At 42.8% G+C, this 20,097-nt stretch overlaps 1 protein-coding gene across 1 annotated transcript in view; it reads right to left on the bottom strand.

Annotated features, from left to right (window-relative positions):
- The window catches only part of MTAP (methylthioadenosine phosphorylase), a 248,349-nt gene that overhangs the window by 106,939 nt on the left and 121,313 nt on the right, over window positions 1-20,097 (bottom strand). The window contains exons 3-4 of the mRNA XM_069240363.1: window positions 15,120-15,178; window positions 7,669-7,836 (exon numbers count right to left, since the gene is read on the bottom strand). Of these exons, the coding sequence (XP_069096464.1) occupies window positions 7,669-7,836; window positions 15,120-15,178 (227 nt within the window). The remainder of the gene's footprint in view (window positions 1-7,668; window positions 7,837-15,119; window positions 15,179-20,097) is intronic.

Here is a 20,097-nt window from a genome sequence, read left to right on the forward strand (position 1 = left end):
TTTCATTCTAATAGGAGGGAGAGTGCTGATCTTCCCCGTTTCTTTTTGGATGTGGAGCCTTCTTTGGGTGTAGTCTGGCTCCATTGTCTCTAGTTCCTGTCCAAATCTGTGTGTTTTCATTTGTGAGGACAGTCCTTGTTCCTCTGTGTAGGAACTTGATTTCGGTTCCGAGGCCGGATGTTTCGGTATCGAAACCTTTTCGGCTGCTTTTTTCGGTTCCGACGAAACCTTTTTTATTTTCGGCGTCGTGGTCTCTCGGTGCCAACTTATTTCGGTTCCGCTGTCTCGGTGCCGAACTTGCTCGGAGCCGCTGTCTCGGGCCCGAGATTGCTGAGTGGCGGTATCTCGACCGGAGTCGGATGACTTCGACACCAGCGTGCCCTTTTTCGGTGCCGACGATCGGTCACCTATTTTTCGGGTTAAGCCATGGCCTGTTGGCGGTGGCGTCCCCTGGGATTTTGTGGTCTTCTCGTGAGTTTTATGTTTCGACGTCTTACTCACGGTTTTCGGCGTTTCTTCTGGATCGAGCTCGTCCGAGTCCGACTCCTGGATGTAGAAAGTTTCTTCTTCCTCCTCGAAACGCCCTTGTCCTGTCGGCGCCGACGCCACCTGCAGTCTTCTGGCTCTTCGGTCCCTTAACGTCTTTCTGGACCGAAACGCTCGACAGGCTTCACAAGTATCTTCCTTGTGCTCTGGAGACAAACACAAGTTACAGACCAGATGCTGATCTGTATATGGATACTTGTTGTGACATTTTGGGCAGAAGCGGAATGGGGTCCGTTCCATCAGCCTTGAAGAGACATGTGGCCGGGCCGACCAGGCCCCGACGGGGGATCGAAAAAACCCCAAAGGGCCACCGGAGCTCTTCAAAAATCAGTGTCGATCTGTTATAACTAACCCGATACCGAACGCAAACAATACCGACGATTTTTCCGAGATTCTAACTAACTTTCCGACCCGAAACACGGAGCGAAAAGGAACACGTCCGAACCCGATGGCAGAAAAAAAACAATCTAAGATGGAGTCGACGCCCATGTGCAATGGAGCCGAAATGGGAGGAGTCCCTCGATCTCGTGACTCGAAAAGACTTCTTCGAAGAAAAAAAACTTGTAACACTCCGAGCCCAACACTAGATGGCGGGATGTGCACAGCATGCGTATCTGCAGCTACACATGCCATCGAACATATATATATAGATAGATAGATAGATAGATAGATAGATAGATAGATAGATAGATAGATAGGTACACTGAAAAAGCAAAGGTTAAAGTGATGTTATGTTTAGGTAAGGTAATAAGGTAATAAGACCTTACTTTGCATTAGAAAAAAACTTTTGAAATTCATAGAAAAAAACAAAGGTTGAAGAAGATGTTTTAGTTTTGTGAAAATGTCAGTGAAGGCATATAGTTTTAGCAGAACTACTGAAATTGACCAGTTGTAGCTATCTCAAGAACCATGACTTGTGACCTGCAGTAACTATAACTTGTGCCACTGCCATGCACAGTTTTGTCATCAATGATGTCAAGCTGAGATGTTGGAGTGATGTTATCAATGAAGTCATATAAAATGTCATTAGTGATGTAATATGTGAGTTCATAAGCAGTGCATGGCGAGGGCATGAATAAAGTTTTATTTAAAAAATCAGCATATCTTTGAGTCGTTTTTAACAGTTTTCAAGTTACAAAGTAAAGCTATAGAACAAACCATAAGGGGGCACTACCTTCCCTTTCCTGGGATCATGGATTTAATGACCCAGGAGACTCACTGTTTTTTTAAGGATTTTTGAAGGGCTACTGTACGCCCTGCAGCCCCCCACAACATGAAAAAAGGCTGGGCGGTGCACCTGCCCCTTATAGGGCCACACCAGGCTCCAAAAATATATTACATATATTTACAAAATAATTGCATGGCATTACGTGGTGCTCATTTATTGTTCACCTTTTGATTGCGTTTTTGGGTGTCTTGCTGCCATGCATTCACAGGTTTAATTTTTCATTGGGGACCACAGGGGAGCCCACAGGGTCCTTGCAAAGCAGTCACATGGGGCTATGCAGGAGTCAGTCTTACTTTTTTCAAATTTATTTTTACCCATCGGTTGACCCTGCGCCCAACTGGGACACCCCCACAACATTTTTTTTATTGGGAGCCATGGGGGGAGCCCCTTTTTTAGTGGGGGGCTCTGCTGCCTCATTGATGCTCGGGAAGGAAGAATACATGCCTTCCATCTTATTCATAAAATACCAGCCCAGGGGATGAGGTATCCAGGGCCTAATGAAGGCTCAGGGATGAACGCCTCTCTCCATAAATATACTATGCCCCCTCCTCCCCTGGGCTCTGGCCCACCCGGTGGGTGGAGGAGTTCGTATATATAAAAAAAAGTGGGAGACTAGGATCGGTGGCACCAATTGGAAAAAAAAAAAACATTTTGGGGGAAGGGGATCTCCGCAAATGTACGTGGCTCTAGACAGCCCTGCTTGGGAAGAGAGCATCAGCGTCACATCTTTATAGATATGGTGCTGCCCATCTCTCGCCATTTCATGCAAAGCAGCTCAGCAAATTTGGGCTTCACACCTATCCCCAGAAATCTTCAATAGCCTAATTTACTTTGTTGTTTATTGTGTAATTGAATTTATTAGGCAGAAAGCCCGAAGCAGTCCTTTGGAACCAAAAAAAACAAATACGGTTTGCCCATTTTTAATAAAATTGGGCCGGTCTGGCCTCTCAAAGACGTGACTCGTATGAAGGGCCAGGCAAAGTTAAATTGCGTTAATAGCCTATCTATTTCAACAATTTCTCTCAAACTAGCGCTATACAATTTCGATGTATTTTATCAAAAATTGCAAAGCAGCCGGTATTTCAACACTGCCATCTAGCAGTCACTATTTGTAATTGCACTAAACAAGACTCGAAAAATGCGCAAATACTGCCAGTGTCCCAAACCATGAAAAAGGTGGATCATGCTATTTTCCCAAATCAGACAAAAGGGTAATATACGTCAAAAAGCTATGGGAATATCATGTGGGGATCGAGGGACAGCTGACCTGGCTCAGAGACGGTTGCTCTTCGGAGGCGCTCCAGGACAACTCCACTTTTATTGCCCCTGCAGCCTATCGTGAGGACAAGAGCAACTAACTTATCTGAAATAAATAAACTAAAAGCAACTAAAAGACTTAATTATAAGGCGGAAGCACGGTGATCACCCTCAAGAAATTTCCTATAATTGCCTGTAAGGCGGGTTGAAAGAGATGGTCTTTTAGCCCATAGACAGCATTTCTACAATGAAATACCAAGCAAGCAAGGGTTCAGACAGATACGACATACAATGAGAGGGCAAGGAGAGGGAGAGAGATGGGAAGAAACTGGAGGCCGCCATGTTGTGAGAAAATGGACCTTGACTTGGGACTGTGGCTGGCATGAAGAAAGGTGAGGCAGTTATAGCAGAAGGGGAGAACATATTGAAGGACGGTGGAAGCTTGAGAAACTAGGCTAAAAAAAGTGGAGTGCTGTAATTCGCCGGCCATTTTGCAATGGGCTTTTGGCCTGCTATCTCTTTTGAAATGTGATCTGTTCACTTTTCCCCTTAAGAAATAATACTGGTGTAAGCCATATGAAGATGTATCAAGATTACCCGGTTTGACTCAGGACAGTGCAGCGTTCTACAGGTCCCAAGTAGGGTACATAAATTGCTGGAGAGAAATGAAGAGAATATTGAGTCATTAGCAGGCTAAAGTATCACTGAAGACTAGACGGTGGTGATGAAAGCTTTCATTTGCAAATTAATTGAAAATAGAGTGGAACACAAAATATTGATCCTAACCGAGACATGGGCTGACGAAGAATGTGCAATATTATGCAAGCGAAGGTGGGGTACATTTGCATTGTAGTTATCATGGTAAGAAAAGTGAACGGGTCAGGGGTGATGCCACGAGCTGGGGGGGCAAAAGATTTTTGATACGATTAGGTATAATGGCAGAGAAAAGAGGTGGGCGCCAATGGCAGAACTGACACGTGACAGGTTCCTAGAAGTTAAATGGACTATGAGAACAAAACAAAAAAGTGACCTGAACTGGGTGTTACTTGACTGTGAGATGCTATCTGAGGTGGAATTAATGAGAACTCATTGCACTTTTGACATTAGCCCAAACAGCTACATTTTGAAATAAGTGGGACAAAGACTTTAGGTAAAAGTGAAACTGAAAGACATTTACTGAACTACCATGATCCCTTGCTCTTCTGCTCGTCTTCTCCTCCTGTGTACTACTACTGGCTTACCCTACAACCTTGCCATAAAACCGAATGAGTAACTTACACTTTTGAATAAGTTTACTTCTTGTTGGCTATGCACAAAATTCAAGTGTAAATTTAATACAAAAGTGTAACTTACACTCAGATTTTGCGAATTGCCAAACAGTAATAAACTTACTAAAAAGTGTAAGTTACTCAAAAGTATATAGCCCCCAAAACCGTCAATTTGATAGAGATATACGAGTTATTTAAATTTACACTCTGATTTGGTGAATAGTCAAACAGTAGTGAGCTTATTCAAATGTGTATAGCCTCCAGGCCCTTTAATTTGGTCGAGATATGTTAGTTACAGTTTCGTAAACGTAGACTCGATTTTCTGAATAGCCAAAAATTTGCAAACTTACTCAAAATTGTAAACTATTAAAAAGTGAAAGTTACCCTTTGTGAGCAAGGCCTAATGTGTCCTATATACAAAGAGTGATGTAAAATATTGATATTAAAAAATTAAACACTTTGACATTAACTACAACCAATTTTGGGGGGCAGAGTGCTGTTTTTCACTCACTCCCAACTTGTTACTGTACCAAGGTTCATCATCAGCCTCTTCCCACCTTCACCCCAAGGCAACCTGCCACCTTCCCATTTAACACTTTCTTTATTCAATGCCCTTTATCACACATCCATCGTCTTTCATTGTTTATATTACTTCCTCTATTCTGAGTCCAGACCAGCTTGTGCCTGGTGCCAATCTGCCCTACTTTTGCCCTTTTAAGTTCTTAGCTATAGTTTTAGACCTACTGTTTCCAAGAAATAACGTATACTTAGAGGGGGCTTGGGTCAGCCCAGATGGCCTCTTTGTCTATTTCCGCTGTCTACTCTTGACTTGATGGCTTTACTCCCTTTTCAATCACTCAATCTAGCAATCAGCATTTGTATAGCTCAGCACTGTCACTCCTAGGGATATCCGGGTGCTGAGGGTGTCATGTTTCCATCGAAAAGTCAGGTCTTGAGTTTCTTTCTGAAGTCAGACAGGAAGGGTGCTGCTGGGAGGTGGAGGGGCAGGTGGTCCCAGGTCTTGGCGGCGATTTAGTAGGAGCGGCCCCCACTGCGGCTGCGATGGATGCGGGGGTGGGGGGCATGCGAGGGCGAGTGAGGCAGAGCGCAGGTGTCTTGAGGACAGATGGAAGTTCTTTTGATGGTTAGTGTAGGATGGCTCTTGATTGTGTAGGCCTTTCTATGTGTGTAGAGGAGGATCTTGAACTAGCATCTCTTTTGGATGGGGAGCCAGTAGAGGTTTCTGAGGTGAGGCGTGATGTGGGTCTGTTTGGAGAGGCCCAGGATCAGTCTGGTTGTGGTGTTTTGAATGGTCTGGAGTCTTCTGAGGAGGTGGGTGGATCTTCCTGCATAGAGGGTGTTGAGGCAGTCGAGGCAGCTGGTGACAAAGGCCTGTGTGACAGTCTTCCTGATGTTGATTGGGATCCATTCAAAGATTCTGTGGAGCATGTGAAGGGTGTGGAAGCAAGAGTTTGCGACTGCGTTGACTGTTATTTCATGGTCAGCTGGCTGTTGAGGATGAAACCCAATTAGCATGCATGGTCTGTCGATGTGGGTGTTGGTCTGAGTTCTGCTGGCCACCAATTGTGGTCCCAAATGGAGACGTTCTTTGCCAAAGATCAGTACTTCTGTTTTGTCAGAGTTGAGTTTGAGGCAGTTGTCTCTCATCCATTTGGCTATGTGGGCCATGGCGGTGCAGAAGTTGCTTTTGGCGTTGGTGGGGTACTCAGTGAGCGAGAGGATTATTTTTGTGTTGTCTGCGCAGGAGATTATGTTGAGTCCGTGGGATCTGACGACGTCTGTTGGGGGGGGGGGGGTCACATGGTAATATTACATGTACAATTACTAGAGTGAAAAGATGAGCAAAAGGAAGGGAGTGCTGGACGAAAGTCACATGAAACAGTTAAAAATATTTTGCCACGGGCAGGTTGGTGCATGCACTGCATGGCATCCCAGTAGGAGTGGTACAAACAAAAACATATCATTTTAAAAGGGTTGCACAAACACATACACGCGTGCGAACTGAAGAAGTGAAAAACATAACAGCATATATGGGCTATATTGGGAAATTAGTAAACTTGAGTAGAAACATGTCTTTTCCTGCTTTATTTGTACGATTTTCTTTTGATTCTTTAAATCTCTATTTTCAAGCAAAAGGTACAGATGTCTGGGAATGCATACTGAAATCTAAAACCTACATCAGGTGGATTTTTTGCCATGGAAATATCCACCTTTTTAAGTTTCTCCTTATTAAACTCACACATGGAAAAAGTCATTCTGTTTTTTTTACTAAATCAAGTGGATCTCCACGAAGAAATTTCAATTCTGCAAATCGGGTTTTCCACACATAGATGATTATCACTGTGAGGGTGCTAGGAGGATGAAGTAAAACTGCCCGATGAAATACCGATATGGCAAGGTTCATTTTATCTCCAATGCAGCTTTACCGTTCCATTCTGAGTTCTATAATGCTGCATGTTTTGCTCCTTTCTAAATGGCAACTCAGAATGTTACTATTAACTTTTCTAGAAGTGTGTATCTTTTTATCACTTGCTTAACGAAAACATCTTCAGCAGTATTTTACTAGGGTCATGAAGGTGGCAGACAGCAGCAGGAGGTATTACACAATAAAAACTACAGCACTTGGAAGGCCAACACATCTGGCCTGCTTTTAGAGCCCCGACTAAAATATTAACAAAACATTCTGCAGTGAAATCATCACCTCATGCTGTTGGATTTTTTGTTTGGTGTATCCTTCGGTCTCCTGTGGAGTGCTTACACTGCAGTGCATAAGGAGCTATTTTACATCTGAAAAGTACCCTGAATTATCACCCATACAATTCTTTATTTAATAAATGAATCGTTTACGGAAAACATTTTTGTTCCATTTTTTTCACTGCGGAAGGCTTTGTTAAATTATATCTTTCCACTAAGGTAAAAAGGAGAGACTTTTTTTCTTTTACAGAATGCTTTATAAGACTATTTAGAACGAGCATTAGCCATAAATGCAATGAGTTTATACCACAAAACAGACAATGTTTTTGTTTTGTGTTGCTATTCATATGCAGAATAGATCAGTGTACAAAGATAAATTGAGCCCATGCAGTACAGAAAGGTAATTCAACTAAATTAGCACTTTGTGAGTATTTTTAAAGTTTAAATTTAAGCAAGATTACATCTGAAGAGGTACGTACATAATGCTCATCTGTTTCTCATGTTCTAAACCAATGTTATTTCTCTTATTTGTAATAAAGAAATCATAGTCTACACGCACCAATATCACAACAGAATAACAAGAAATATTTGACCTCTGGGTGGGACAAGTTGAAATGATGGATAGAGAATGCAGACAATCAACTTCAACCATACCTGTCGATGAACTGGTCGATCATGACAATGTCCCCAGGCTGAATCTCTTCTTTCAGAGAGCCACAAGCTGTAGTTGCCAAAACATGAGTGCAGCCTTCTTTTTCCAATGCCCAAATGTTGGCACGGAAATTGATGTTTGTTGGTGCAATTGTATGCTGCCTTCCGTGCCTGGAACAGTAAATAAAACAAACACAATCACAACATCTTCTGATAAAACTGTAAGAAAGGAAATCGAAAAAGTAATTAAGACACACTTACAAAACTAATTTTCCCAACAATTTATATGCACACAAGCATATGGTTCTAAAACTGAAGAAGGTCCAATAAGCAAATTACTGTCTATGGCGTATTTTGTGTTGGTGGCCTCTAGTTCCCCTTCTTCGTGGGATGTCTAAACTGCAGATAAGATAAGATGGGCACATTTTTGCAAAGCAAAAAAAATACCTAATACGAAGCCCAAATGCCGGCCCTCACCAAGCACCAATTGGGCGTCTTCTCATACTCCCTTGTCACTTATGTGCTTAACATGACCAGCACAAGAAGGGAATGGAGGCAGGCTGTCTGGAGGAGCAGGGACTAAGGGAAACTGAAAGGCTGGGAATAATACAGAAAGTAGGGTAGACACATAATATAATTTTATATCTTATTCAGAGATATATTTTCATCCAGACCTCTACAAAATAGTGAAAGGAGACACAACCAGTTCAAGGGGAATGGTCATAGCCAACGGTGAAAATGCCAAAGGGAAGGAGCAAAGCCTCTCCGGATATTAGTAGAAATCCGATGAAATGTGTGATCAGACAAGATCAAAATGGCATGGGATCTATACTCCCCATGTCAGACATAACATACAGAAGATATTGTGCTATACCTCATGGTTTTCCATGTTAAATTTGAAAAAAGAGCCCCTGGAGGTCAGAATACTGATAAAACTGGCAAAGGGGGGAATTTTTCAGATCTACAGAATCCTGGGGAATCATTCTCCGTGTATGCTCACAAGCTTGAGGGAGAAGTGGGAAGGGTGGTTAGGTTCGTTGGATGAGGCAGAATGGAGGGAGGCGTGCATGGCTCTATGAACCTTAGCCATTCTGCCGGCACCTCATCCAACTGAATTCTTTACACTGTGCCTACTGCACACCCAAGTGCCTTTAGAATGACCGACAGATCCCGAAACCCACCTGCCCCAGCCGCCGAGGTGACCTTGGTGACTTTTACCACATTGTATTGGAATGGCCCATCATACAGCGATACTGACGAACCATCTTCATGACATTGTCCGAGGGATTGGGCCTGAAAATAGAGGCACTCCCCCAAGATCGCACTGTTTGGCCTTGAGGAGGAACTGTGTGACTCATGAGGGGATCAAACCCTGGTGGGGATGGCAACATTACTGGCTAAAAGAGACTTGGCCAAATACTGAAAAATTCTAAGGGGGTGGGGGAGGGATAGGGTACCCATTTCGGCAGTATCGGAGGTGAGACAGGGACCGCTTGACCAAAGTGTAGCAACCAGTTCCCTGGCGAGAGGATGCCCTCAGAAACATTCGAGGATATGGAGGAATGGTGGTCATTTTAAGGGCTAAACATCACAACGGTTGGCAGTTCGTGGGCAGTGCAAGGGGAGTCTTTGAAAATGTAATGCCGTCCCTTTGCGGGCCTGCATGGGCCCGCAAAGGGAATTATCTATATGTGTTTTTGTTAAAATCCATTAAATGTAAATACAAATTGTAAAAGAGTCAGAGTTTAGCATTCAAATGTCAAACTATTAGTTGAAGACAGACTTTTAAGTTAATCAGTCTTGTTATAGGACACATCTAGAAAGAATGACTGCTGCAATGCTTTCTGCAGAGCGAATCATGTGCATCTTACAATTCAGTGCTATCAAGTTGAAAGACACCATCTTGGCCGCATTTAACACTGAAAGTAAACCTCACGCTAACAGGTACAAGTTATGAAACTCACCACTTAAGCCCTCATTACTAGTTTCAGATGGGGTCAATATGAGGGGGTTAGGACGTTGCTAAGGGCTCGCTGTTCAGGGGATCCAGAGGTCAAAGAAGCAGCCTCCATATGATTTGTGCCTGGCCTCACTCATGAGGTTGAAAGGCAGGACCTAAAGAAGGAATTTGCCCTAATTGTAATTCACAGTCGGGCCCAGGCGATGCATAGTAGAGAACTACAAATGCACTTTTTCATCAGTTTCTTATGGTCCAACTACCGTTGTGAGAACTTGCTCAACCTCTCCACTAGCCATAAATAAGCATAATGAATACATTTATGCAGAGCAGTCACATCATTAGAAAAGGGCAGAGTAGATTTACCAAAAATATTTTGTCATACCCAGTCTTGGTCTAAGGTTATGGTCTAACTAAAAGTTGGTCTTTAGGGCCCTAGGAAGAGGTTTTGTGAGGAAGACCGCAGGATTGAGCTCAAGAAGTCGGATGACTCCTGTCAACTGATCTGTGCCCCTCAGGCTTACATGAATCAGATACCTTTGACAGAGGAATGAAGCGCTGCTAGAGAAACGTAATCAGTGCAATAAAGCTGACCATAGGTTCACTGCAATGAATAAGACTGTAGAAAGCCCTAAAGAAAGGCACAGTCTGTGCAAGGTAGCTGAATCTGCAAAACTCTTCAACAATGTCTGTTGTTTAGTTGGAGTGACCTAAGAGAAATTCTACTGATAGAAATTCATAGGCACTAGAGGTTGATGGCGAGGCAAAGGAACACCGAAATGCAGTAGAAACAGGAGGGCCCTACACCGTCTTTCTCCTCCACAGAAGGTGATACAAATTAAAATTCAACTGGGTACGTTATTTAGTCAACAACATGAGATACCACAAAAAGGGTGGTCAAATAAGGCAGGGAGGGAGTATGGCAGTGAAGGTGAATAGGTTCCAAACAGGGTGCTTGAAGGCTGTGTAAAAAGGGCTTGAGGGCTATTGAGATCCTGCTCCAAGAAGTGACCAGATGGAATTTCCAGGAGCAGTCTTTGTGTAAATGCAATATTTCCCTAAGGGGCTAGCACAGTGAAATAGACCTAATAGGGCATAAGGTGTGCCCTGAATAAGACTGTAAATGACCCCCACCAAAAGCTCAGTGCATTTAGTAGGGACACTAACAGCTGAGTCTTGGTAGAATGTCCAGGTCTGCAACAAGCTACGGAATTCTATAATTTGATCACTGCCAAGTGGAGGCAATGAAGTTATGGAAGCACCAATGATCTAAGCCTGGTGACTACAAGCTAAAAAAAATGTTTTAGGAAGAGAAGGGATACCCCTACAGGCACACCATGAGCTCAAAACACCCCAGGGAACTTCTTATAAGACTACCCAGAGCATCGTGTCACATCACCATTATACGAAATCTGTGCCGTGTTCTCTCAAGGTGGAGATCTCACTTAATAAAGTGTGCGTTCATGAGTTTCTGTTCTCTTCCCAACTGTCACCGTACCCTTCAAGAGTAAGGCCAGCTGCATCCTGGTCACATTTAACCTTGAGTTACAATTTTACATGCTACAAGAATGACGCTTAGTAGGGATATTATGTTTTGCCTTTTAATCGTTTAGATTAAACCTTTGGCTTTCTGAAGACCCCCATTAATGAATTTCTCTGACACACTCTCTAGAACAAGAAAGCTACGAGGGTGCATGGGGGTGTGAATGGGCTACGAATCTGAGGATTTCTACATACAATAGACTTCTTGATCTCACCCCCTTCCTGTTCTGACAGTTATCCATCAATAGCAGAATGTCGCTGATAAAAACGTACATAGATGAATTTCTGAAAGCTTTCTGGTAAGACATCTTCCTGACAGGGAAACTGTGAGACTTCTCAAAGGGAGGCCCTCAGACAGAGTATCCAGCTTTTTCGTGTGGCATGCGAAAGTGAAAATAAGACCCTCCAAGGGAATCTCTCTGAAGCTGAAGGGTCACAGAAACAAGATATAGGCTTACTCCACGGGGTGCCTTTTGGGGAGTACTTCACTTTGATCGTGAAGGGCTGGTAGGGTTGAACTTTGGCTACACAGCAGGAAATAGAATCTTAAAGAAGGGACCCGTGCACTATTTTGGAAAGTGGGTTAAAAGCACATATGTAATAGAATACTCTCATTTAGAATACTCTCGATTAAAGTGGTGAGACAGAGATGTGTAGATTCTTTGGTAATTGTTACATGATTTTTTAAGACTATCCATCCAGTGGCTAGTGATTCCACATTATAAAACAATGCTTCCAGCACCAGAGCTGTAGTGAAGGTGTGAAATGTGGCCTCCTGACAAATAGGATCGAGTATAGTCCAATTTTGGAAATGCCACTAAACAAATCACCAGTATTACAAGAATTGTACAAAATGTCAGAGCTTGGGAAAGGAAGAATACAAGGTTAAAGGATGTCAAAGGTGAGAGACATATGGGGATGAGATGGTTTCAAATCATACACTGAACTGGAAGAACAATTCAGCCTGGCATATACACATCATCTTAAATATATACAGATTAAGCATGCCCTACTCAACTATAAAGACTTACTGGCAACCAACCAGGAAAAATCAGCATTAGAATTTAGATTCCTCCTATCCCCACTAAGGAAACTGTAGTGACTCCTATCTTGTTTTAATGGGAAGCAGGAGTTAGCTTAGCCTTCTGGCTTGCAGACTTGTGCCCCTGTCACCAAGTGACTTTTACCCTACATAGCTTGCTCTGCTTTAGCACAATTTTTTAACTATATCTTTCCAAGATGGCTGCATTGTTTCTAGTTAGGAAGATGTTTCAGTTCCATGTTATCAGTGCCACTGTGCTAAGGCATCACCATTAGCACCAAAGATAAACAAACTGTAGATATTAGATACTTTCCCACTTGAGGCTTTCGAGGGAATTGTTTATGTAATTGCCGCCCCAAGCATATCTTGTTATCTATTGTTTGGGAACAGACCTACATCAGGGGTCCGATCAGATCTGTATAAATACACCGTACACAGACGGTTAGAGGGATTCCTACCAGAGGACATCAACACTATCGATGCCACACATCGCCTTGATGCTGACCCAATCTTCGTGTCCCCCATGGAGTCTGATATAGAGACCTCATTCCAAGGTAATGAGGGTTGTGGGGCTCTTCTCATGGACATGGCATTGGCAGATTAGGTTTAACACACCTAGCTCTCTTAGGTTAGAGGTTAGGTTCATCATGTTAGGGTATTAAGACATATTTCATATCTCATGTCATTCTATGCTATTGTAAGATGGTGGGGGGGTCTTTGTATTAATGACTCATGTTCACAATTCTGTTTCTTGCACTGTTCAATACAATAGACATTTCACAGTTTAATTCACTTGGTCAGCATTTTTAATAAATGCTAAGAAATACAGCTTTTACATGAGGCCTGGCAAGTAGGCCAAGACACTCATAAAGTTAAGGCCTACAATTGTTAAAGCTAAAGCTAAATTCAGAACCCTTAATATGACATATTACTGCATCAGTCTAACACATTTTCAATATTTCATACGTAATAATCATTGATTAGTACACTTTGTTAACATAGGTGGCCTTTCTTCGTGATCACATTTTGAAATGCGTACATTATTTTTCTACGTTATTACTTTTTCTACATAAACTTATTATTCAAAATACATGAACACTAATTAATAATTTTTATTAAGACACCTGCGCTAGCAGGCTTCCCAGCCAATGTTAGTAATAGGGCATAGGTGACCGGATCATAGGCTCCCTTCCACGTTGACAGAGATGGGGTGTAGGTCAGGTAAACATTTCAACCTTCAGATTTAGGGCCTTATGTAAAGTTTGTCAGAATGGAAGCATTGCCATAACATGGCAGTGCTACGGCAAAGTCATGGTTCCCCGCTCTGTTCAGAGTTCAGGAAAGTACAGGTTAACAATGATAGAGCCACCTCTGTCTCTGTTAGTGTAAAAATCTGAACTGGGAATTCATCCGCCAAAGGGGCTCCAGATCACAGTAACGAGTGCAGGGTGACCATCACTCACTTTCCCTGCTTGTGTTTGCATGCAATGTTTGCCAGAGGTAGGCGGGGAAAATGCAGAATTAATGTCACTTGCAGGAAGAGTACTCCCTGTGCATCGGAGCATTTGTTTTTTTAAGGAAAATAAACTCCGCCTTTTCTCTAAACAAAAAAAGGGTTGCCATGGCCCCCACATGGCAAACTTGTAGGGCTGTAAAGGGAGCTGCTGCACCAGCAGCTGCCCTTGCAGCACTGAGGTCAACGCTGCCTGACAGGAGAGGAACTCCAAATAAGGCACAGACCCTACACCTGGCTGGTGGATGCCGCAGCCTCTGCCCCTGGTGGACCAACCGCCAAGAGTCTCACTTAGCCCACTTAGTTTCCGACATGGGAATCGACTGAAATGGGAATTGTCTTGCATTTTTTGAATGCTTGCTGGCTATTTTTTATTAAATGCATGTCAGGGTTTTATGTGCTATGCTTAGCGATTGCGTTTTCTTTTATCCATTCAAAGAGAATATAAATGCAGACATAAGGGGTGAGACAGACAAATTGACAGTAGGATGGATGAACTGATGGACAGAGAAATGCCAAATGTATGACTGGATGCATAACTGATGTGGAGGAGAGGCAGGCGTAAAATGCATCCCAACTGCTTGATAAATTGCATTTGAGGCAGAGAAAGTACTGGAGTGGTAACAGCCATTCAATCTGTGGCCTTTCCCTGAAGAAATAACCTATGGTGGGTGCCATCAGACGTACAGGAGCCCTTACGAAAAGGCCATCGGGCATACAGGCCAACAAACCTGCAACACACAGACTACAAGGAAGGTATGTACCTGACTCTACAAACAGACGCACGGGTTCACACCTTAATAACCCCCGCACAGAGATCATACACATGCAGGTACCGATGTACAAAGACAAAACACAATCATAGAGACAGCGCACAGATTTAAAGAAAACACACAGAGGAAAATGGATTGTTGGCCAGTCAGCCAGTCAGAGACCAAAGAGCTGGATTCATGAAAACACGATCACGGCAGACCCACACCAATCAACAAACCACTCCTCAACACAGACAGACACGCACAGGACAGAAGTAAGGACAGACAGAGGTGCAGATGGATGGATAATTGGTACTGGGTGTACCTGAGTAAAAGAAATAAATATATTAATAACAACAACAACTAAATAATATGTTTGCATGCGAATGTAAGTAGAGAAGTTTTAAGTCACTACTAAATTTAAGCAATGAGAACCTCATTCCAAGGCTCGGGATTCGGAGTTCACACTAAAGCTTGGATTTGTTACGCCCTTCCCTTGTAATATGGAGTACAGTGTGCCAGCTTGCTACAGGTTGTTAATTTAACCGGCGAGCCTAGGTGTCGCATAGAATGAGTCATTTCGTGGCAGTCTTCTAGTCTAACAAACTTAAAAGCTACATTTGTAACATTCCGGGAGCTCTCACTTACCTGGCCAGGAGAACACAGTCGACGTTTTTTATCTTTCCCAAAATCAAGGCATCGGAAGGCTGCGAACACAAAATATAAGTGAGCGTGTTACAATGCCGCCACTGCGTCACAATGCGTCGTTGTGCGTGATACTATTACTAGTAACAAACAAGACAATTAACCTGGGGTTGGTCATTTGGAAAGGGGGTCAACTGAAATGCAAACTCTATATTATGGCAGCTAAGCAACAGATAACTGAATATTAAACGCAGTAACATGTATTTCTTCCCCGCCTAATTATAACCCAGGCTTGATGGTTCCACAGTTGAACCCCTGGCCTCTATAGCACATCCAATCGATGCTGCAGCTGCGCGCCTCGGCGCTCTCGGACTATCTCCCTTCTAGTCACCAACAGCAGGCACGTGACACTACCATAAACCCTTAAGCAAGGGCACTTTGTCGATGTGTTAATAGAAGGAATGCACTGCTCAAAGTCTGGGACACCCAGTTTGAAACTGTGATAGAGTCGTCCACCAGAATATCGAGGGAAAAATACTGTGGGACCAACATATTAAGTGCTAAGTACTGAGAACACAAATATCGTTAAGGTAAGTACAGATAGATAAGTAAAGGTTTACTATATTTAATTTTACGTGTAAGAACCTTGACTACACATACATATGTCGTGAAGGTTTGTAGATATTTTGGATCATCTATATGGAGGCCTGAATAATTTGGACCCTCAATATTTTCCCTCAATTTTGTGACATACAGCTTTCATGGCGCGCTCAACGGCTGAGAGTGGCAGCTGAAGGTTGGTTAGTTCAGCAGACATTCTCCTACCCCAAAATTTGTGACATTTACAATGTGATGACAACATGAAGACATGCCAAAAATGAGTCCATCCTCCTGATCACACGTAGTGGTGGCCTGATACTCGTGAGAATGTCTGCAGTGGGCACTGTGGAATGTGCTCAAGGTAGCTTACTTTGAAGATTGCCAATTATGAATGTGTGTTTGTAGAATCGAAGGCAGGGGCAGGGAGCAAATAGACAGAAAAGAATAATCAGGAATATGTGCAATAAAGGAGGTTTTGTTATCAGGCCATTTTTTTCGCTGGCTACAGCATTCCAGACCCATCACATAAGGCAGTCTCGGATGGAGACGCCGTCTGATCAACAGGATGCGGTTGGCATCCCTTTGCTCTGCGCGCTGTGCTTGCAAATGGATTGAGCCCTGTCGGCTTTTTTGTTTCTTCCCAGGATCCTTTGTTCCTGATTAAGGTGAAGCCGGATACCATTGTTAACCCTTGGACTTTCAACATATGCTCTCAGCTCAGCACCAGAGGCCTAACCCACAAACATTACCTCCTTGGGGACTTTCCAGCGTTTGCCTTTGTGTCAGACAGGGTGGATTAGAGGTGAATGCTTGGCTGGTTTCAGACTGGCTACGCCTTTACACTAGAGGCTCCGATTCCTCTCTACTGTATCACCAGTCTGTTGGGTACACGCAGAGCCATTTCTACAGGCAGAGACCCAGGAAACAGTTGCAACAGAGGCCTCGCCCAATCTATGTAGATAGAAGCAACAGAACTCCAAGCGACATAACCATAGAGAATTATAGATGGATACCGTGAGTAACTGATGTTTTCACCAAAGGAAAATTAGTGACATCAAATAGATGGAAGTGAAGCACAAGCTGTCACTCAGAAGCAGGTGATAAAAAAAAACTCCCGCTTATTCTCAGTTATTTGTCATCGACCAAAGAACAGGCTATTCAATTTGTGGTAGTCTGACCACAGGAGCAATGATGACCTGAAAGAGACAGACTCTCTCGGCATTGTTACAGTACAAAACAAACTTTACTTCTCACTGCTTTCACCTGATTGCAGTGAATGACAGCAAAAACATTCTCAGGATAGTAAGCTATCTCGGCATCACTGTTGTCCAAAAGGTATGTCACCTGGTGTAGGTGAGTACACACCTAATGAACTGATTCTTACATTTAGCAGGTGAATTACACATTAATTAGCAGTATTAATAACTGGAAAGGTGAAAGAAGCAATGTCTAGTCATCACATTAAAAAGCTTAATACATTCGTTTTGAAACAACAAACATATGCTTGCAATGACACTGTTTATAGGCTGTTAAAGAGACACACACATTTCTTCAGAAACCTGTAAACTGTCTCCATCTTCTCATACTAAAACCCATAATTCTTCGGTTTAGGACTTAGTCAGTACAGTAAGTCTTTGATAGGCAAAGGCTCATTAACAGAAGTATCATGCAATATTTTTCATATCCACTAGAAAAAGAAGTCTTGGAGGACACCATGTTTGTGCAAATTAATTATGAGTAGGCTGGACTGGTGCATCTCTGCCAACACCACAGACCAGGTTATCCACAAACAGCAGGCTATGTGACCAGCTCCTCAATCATCTATGGCCGGTTCATTACTTCAAGAGGGCAAACGTAGACCAACAGAGTGAAAATGGAAGCAAGAGTGGTTTGGAAACACTAAAGGCCTGATTTAGAGTTTGACATACAGGTTACTGCATCAGAAACGTGACAGGTAGCTCATCCGGCTTATTACAAGTGCATTAACTCCTAGTGCAATTGCTTTAAGGCTGACGAATATCCATTACTCCAAAGGGCCCCTAAAAGTGGAAACACTGTGTTCAACTTCACTGTAGAACTAATGTGCAGAGTTGCTCACTTTCCCGAAAATTAACCCCTTTCCCTCAGTGAATCAGCTCAAGCAATCTGTACACGAGTCAACCACAAATGTTATCTTCATTTCATATGTGTTGTGAAATTAAACAGCTGAGAAAGAACTTCTGATCTGTGCAATGTTGGTGTGATTTTGCCAGATAAGGTGAAGACCTCACGGCGGGACTGGATCGCAAATGCTCCACAACTGAAAACATGTTTATGTTTTATATTCACCGATACTCACACTAGCTTTGAACTATCTGGATACCATCCAACATTTACTTTAGAGTTAGTATTTGGCACAAGTTGTTCTTTTGATGCTTTGAACAAGCTTTGCTATCTGTGGTTTGGAGAGGTATTCATACATGTATTGACTTTTCGCTGTTGTCAGTTCATGACTGTAATCAGCTTTGATTAATTGTGGAATTAGAAGCTGAGACTCTCTGTTCAAACATAAATTTAGAACATGATAAATAAACAGTCTGAGCTGTAGCAAAGGCCACTCTAAGATTACGCTGTAGTCGTATACCTAAACTATTTCCTACCCTGGCCAACATCGCACTAGCCTGTCTTTGTAATGCCTCAAAGACCCTAATGACAAAGTGTATTTCCTATGTGGGAAGCACAGTGTTCCCGGTAAAGAATCTAGGGCCAGATGTAACAAACGTTTTGCAAGGAGCAAACAGCAAAATTCGCTGTTTGCACCATGCAAAATGGGCATCGCGATGCTCATTCCCATTTCGCGACTCGCAAATAGGAAGGGGTGTTCCCCTTCCTATTTGCAATTCGCATTGCGATGCAGAATTGCTTTGTGACCGCGAACGCTGTCGCAAAGCAATTCGCAGTTAGCACCCATGTGAAGTGGGTGCTAACCCATTTGCAAAAGAGATGGGGTCCCCATGGGACCCCTTCTCCTTTGTGAATGGCTCTAAAAATATTTTTTCAGAGCAGGCAGTGGTCCTATGGACCACTGCCTGCTCAGAAAAAATGAAACCAAATGGTTTCATTTTCTCGAGTGTATTGCAACTCGTTTTCCTTTAAGGAAAACGGGCTGCAATACAAAAAAAAAACTGCTTTATTAAAAAAGCAGTCACAGACATGGTGGTCTGCTGTCTCCAGCAGGCCACCATCCCTGTGACTGCAGGGAATTGCAAGGGGGTCGCAAATTGCGACCCACCTCATTAATATTAATGAGGTGGGTCTTTGCGACCCCCCTTGCGATTCGCAGATGGTGTCAGGGACACCATCCTGCATATGGGTTTGCGACTCGCAATTTGCGAGTCACATACCCATTTCTTCCTACATCTGGCCCCTAATTTCAGTAGAACAGTGAGAGATTGGAAGAAAAAGTTCCATCTACCCGGTAGCAAGACATTTTCATTAAGATCATAAAGTGAAAGACAGCTACATGCAGCATTTTGTAACTGATCACACAGAAAGTAATCAGAGGGGAGGAATAAGAACTCTAGAATTAAGGTGTTTAGAATCAAAATATATATTTTTATTTAGAATCACAAATGCTGAATGGACTAAGTAAAGAAGAATCGCTTTTAATACATATATAATATATCGGATATAAATTAATGTAGATATTGAAATCTGGTATAAAATCTTAAAATATTTTGGGGGGGGTTAAAATGTATAAGGTGTAATATGTGAAACTACAGATCCCATAGTTCAACATAATTGTATTTTATTGCCATGAACAAAAAGCACTATTCACAAGGCCGAAACGCGCTGGCGCAGGTCACAATAAATTCAATACCGAACATCGGAGTGCCTGTTGTTTTTTTTGTGTAGGAGGAAACCTGTGATGTGAGCTGGGCCGTCCATTCCTGGAAATGCTTCTCCGACGCAGTAGAGCTCATCCCCACCACAAATGCACAGGGAGACGGGCAGACACGTGGAAGTCCCAGAAGAAAAGGCAACACACAGCTACACTAGATAGACTATTGATATCGTTTAACCCCATTTACACACACACACACACATACACACACAACGTATGGATGCATCCTCTATATATAGCACATGCAGCCCCTTGTGTCTGATATTTTTCAGCCTTCCTTTGCACTGTTCCTGGCTTCTTCGAGTTCTACCTCCACCTACCCCTTTCACCTAAAATTTCTTCAGCCTCCCTTTGCCCCACCTAGACTGCACCGTTTCTATCTTTTCCTTCGGCTTTTGTCCTGTTCGAGTAATCTGTTCTTTCCAAACACGTCCTCTTAACAAATCAGAGTAATACCACGTTCAGTAGGCCACTCATACATGGCTACTCCTTACAAGG

This window comes from Pleurodeles waltl, chromosome 1_2 (assembly GCF_031143425.1).
Source record: "Pleurodeles waltl isolate 20211129_DDA chromosome 1_2, aPleWal1.hap1.20221129, whole genome shotgun sequence".
NCBI lineage: Eukaryota > Metazoa > Chordata > Amphibia > Caudata > Salamandridae > Pleurodeles > Pleurodeles waltl.